Raw genomic sequence first — 2,296 nt, forward strand, 5'->3', positions numbered from 1 at the left:
TTTGGTGCTGAACACTGCTCTGTTCTTTCCTGAGTATCATATTCCTTGGCAATAAATCAATAAATATCGTTTGCTGCTCCGCGCTCACTGCTTAACTTGTTAGTCTGTTACATGGTTTTCAAATTTGTTTTTCTTGTTACAAGGATGCAATGAAAAGGTTGTTTCTTCCTCCTCCTCCTCGTCTGGCTTCCGCCCCATCTGGTCAGCGAGCAGCCCAAGCAAGTCCCATATCTCGAAGCGCCTCGGATGCGCCTGGTCGTCAGCGACGAACGAGCTTAGCTCGCCATCGATCTCGACCGCGCTATATGCCGGGACCTTCTTGAGCCCCCGATTTCCGATCAGCTTTCGCACCCTCCGCGCATCATCCTTGCGGTTGGCGTCCAGATAAATGTTGGACAGCTGGACATACACGCCCTCGTCCGCGCCCATGCCTAGCTTCTCAAGCTCCTTGGCTGCCACCTCTGCCAACTCGACATTGCCGTACATCCGGCAGCCTGCTAGGAGAGACCCCCACACCGATGCGAGTGGGGTCATCGGCATTGTCCCGATCAGCCCCACCGCATCCTCCAGCCGCCCGACCCGGCACAGCATGTCGACCGTGCAGCTGAAGTGCTCGTGCCCCGGGGTGACCCCGTACCGCCTGCGCATCTCCTTGAGAAGTCTGAGCCCGTCTTCAACCTTTCCGGCGTGTGCGCAGGCGGACAGCGCCCCGAGCACCGCCACGCCGTCCGGGCGCACCCCGTCCTCGCCTGCCATCCTCTCCAAGCACGCCACTGCCTCCCTCGCCATGCCGTGCACTGCGAACGCGCCGACCATGGTGCCCCAGACGTATTCATTCCGCTCCGGCATTCCCTCGAACACCCTGACCGCCTCCTGTAGGCAGCCGCACTTGGCATACATGCTCACCAGCGCCGACCCGACGAACGCGTCCGCAAGCAGCCCCGGCGCGTTGCTCTCCACGTACCGGTGCACCCACTCCCCGCACTCCAGCGCGCCGGACTGGGCGCACGCCGCTATGGCCGTCGTGAGCACGACGGCATCCGGCGCCACCCCGTCCGCGAACATGGCCCTGAACAGCGCCAGCCCCTCGGCAGCCATCCCGGCGCGCGCGTACGCCCCGATGACCAGGTCGTAGTGGATGGCCTCCCGCCGCGGCAACTCGTCGAACACCCTCCGCGCGTCGTCCGGGCGGGGCGCGTGGAGCTGCAGCAGCGCGGTGGTGACGTAGTGGTCGGAGGGGAAGAGGGCGTTCTTGAGGAGGAGCGCGTGGAGCTGCGGGCCGGGGGGCGGGGCAACGGGGGCCACGGCGGCGGCGGAGAGGGCGAAGGGGAAGGAGAGGTGGTCGGGGCCGGGGAGCGGCGAGGCGGGGGAGAGCATGAGGAGGAGGAGGCGGAGGGGAGGAGCGGGTGGGCCTGGGAGGAGGCGCCGCGGGCGAGGACGCGGAGGAGCGAGTTGAGCGCGACGAGGGAGAGCTCCGGGTGGCGCGGGGAGAGGCCGGCGGTGGTGAGGAGGGCCTGGACGGGGAGGAGCGGCGCCGCGGGGGCGGCGGCGGACGGCCGGAAGCGGGAGGAGAGGAGCGAGTGGCAGAAGGCGAAGGTTGCCTTGGGGATGTACGGCCGCATCGCATGCTGGTTTGGTCTGGCTGGGGGAAGCAGTCGGCGGGAATGGGAGAGACCTCTGTCTTCATCAAGAGGGCCGAGTTGCTGGCCCTGTACTCCCTCCCTATCTTTGAAAAAGAGAACCTTGTAAATTTTGGTTTTAAGTCAAACGGTGCAAAGTTTAATTAGAGCATCTACAGCCGACCGTCTCAAACTTGCCTTAAACACGCATGCCTCAAACGTCCGACCTGACCGGCATCCCTCATATTCAACTTAAATATGAAGTGGATATGAGGCGCCCGGGTGCATCCGTCACATCGGACCCTGGCCAACACTGGCCCACACATATATTTCTCCCCACCCGCTTGCCGTATCAAACCCTAGCCACTTCATTCCACTCCCTACACTCCCCTCCCCCACCCAAGCTCCTGCCCGGCAAGCTCCGACCTTCTCCAGCATAACAGATAGCGGATTCGATTCCTTCACCTCCAGATCCGTCGACCCCAGGCTCATCCCACGCGGCCCCTGACAAGGAGATGACCGTTCGGCTTGCGCTCCGCCGCTCCCGGGAGGAGGCCCTTGAGGCAGCGCTTAGACTCCTTCCATTAGGAATCCATTCCGTCTGTCCAAATGGTGCATGGATCCGACACTAAGTGTGTCGTTGCTGCCTCACCGGAGGTCGTGCGGCCCGATTGGCG

The 2,296-nt window shown here is 63.3% G+C and overlaps 1 protein-coding gene across 1 annotated transcript; it reads right to left on the reverse strand.

Moving 5' to 3' along the window:
* LOC125522400 (putative pentatricopeptide repeat-containing protein At3g28640) lies at positions 1-1,701 on the reverse strand. The gene is given in 2 exon segments (XM_048687461.1): positions 1-1,397; positions 1,400-1,701. Coding segments are annotated over 2 exon segments (1,521 nt in total). The 5' UTR covers positions 1,623-1,701; the 3' UTR covers positions 1-99.
* Positions 1,702-2,296: the final 595 nt, after the last annotated feature.

Source organism: Triticum urartu, chromosome 7 (assembly GCF_003073215.2).
Source record: "Triticum urartu cultivar G1812 chromosome 7, Tu2.1, whole genome shotgun sequence".
Classification (NCBI taxonomy): domain Eukaryota; kingdom Viridiplantae; phylum Streptophyta; class Magnoliopsida; order Poales; family Poaceae; genus Triticum; species Triticum urartu.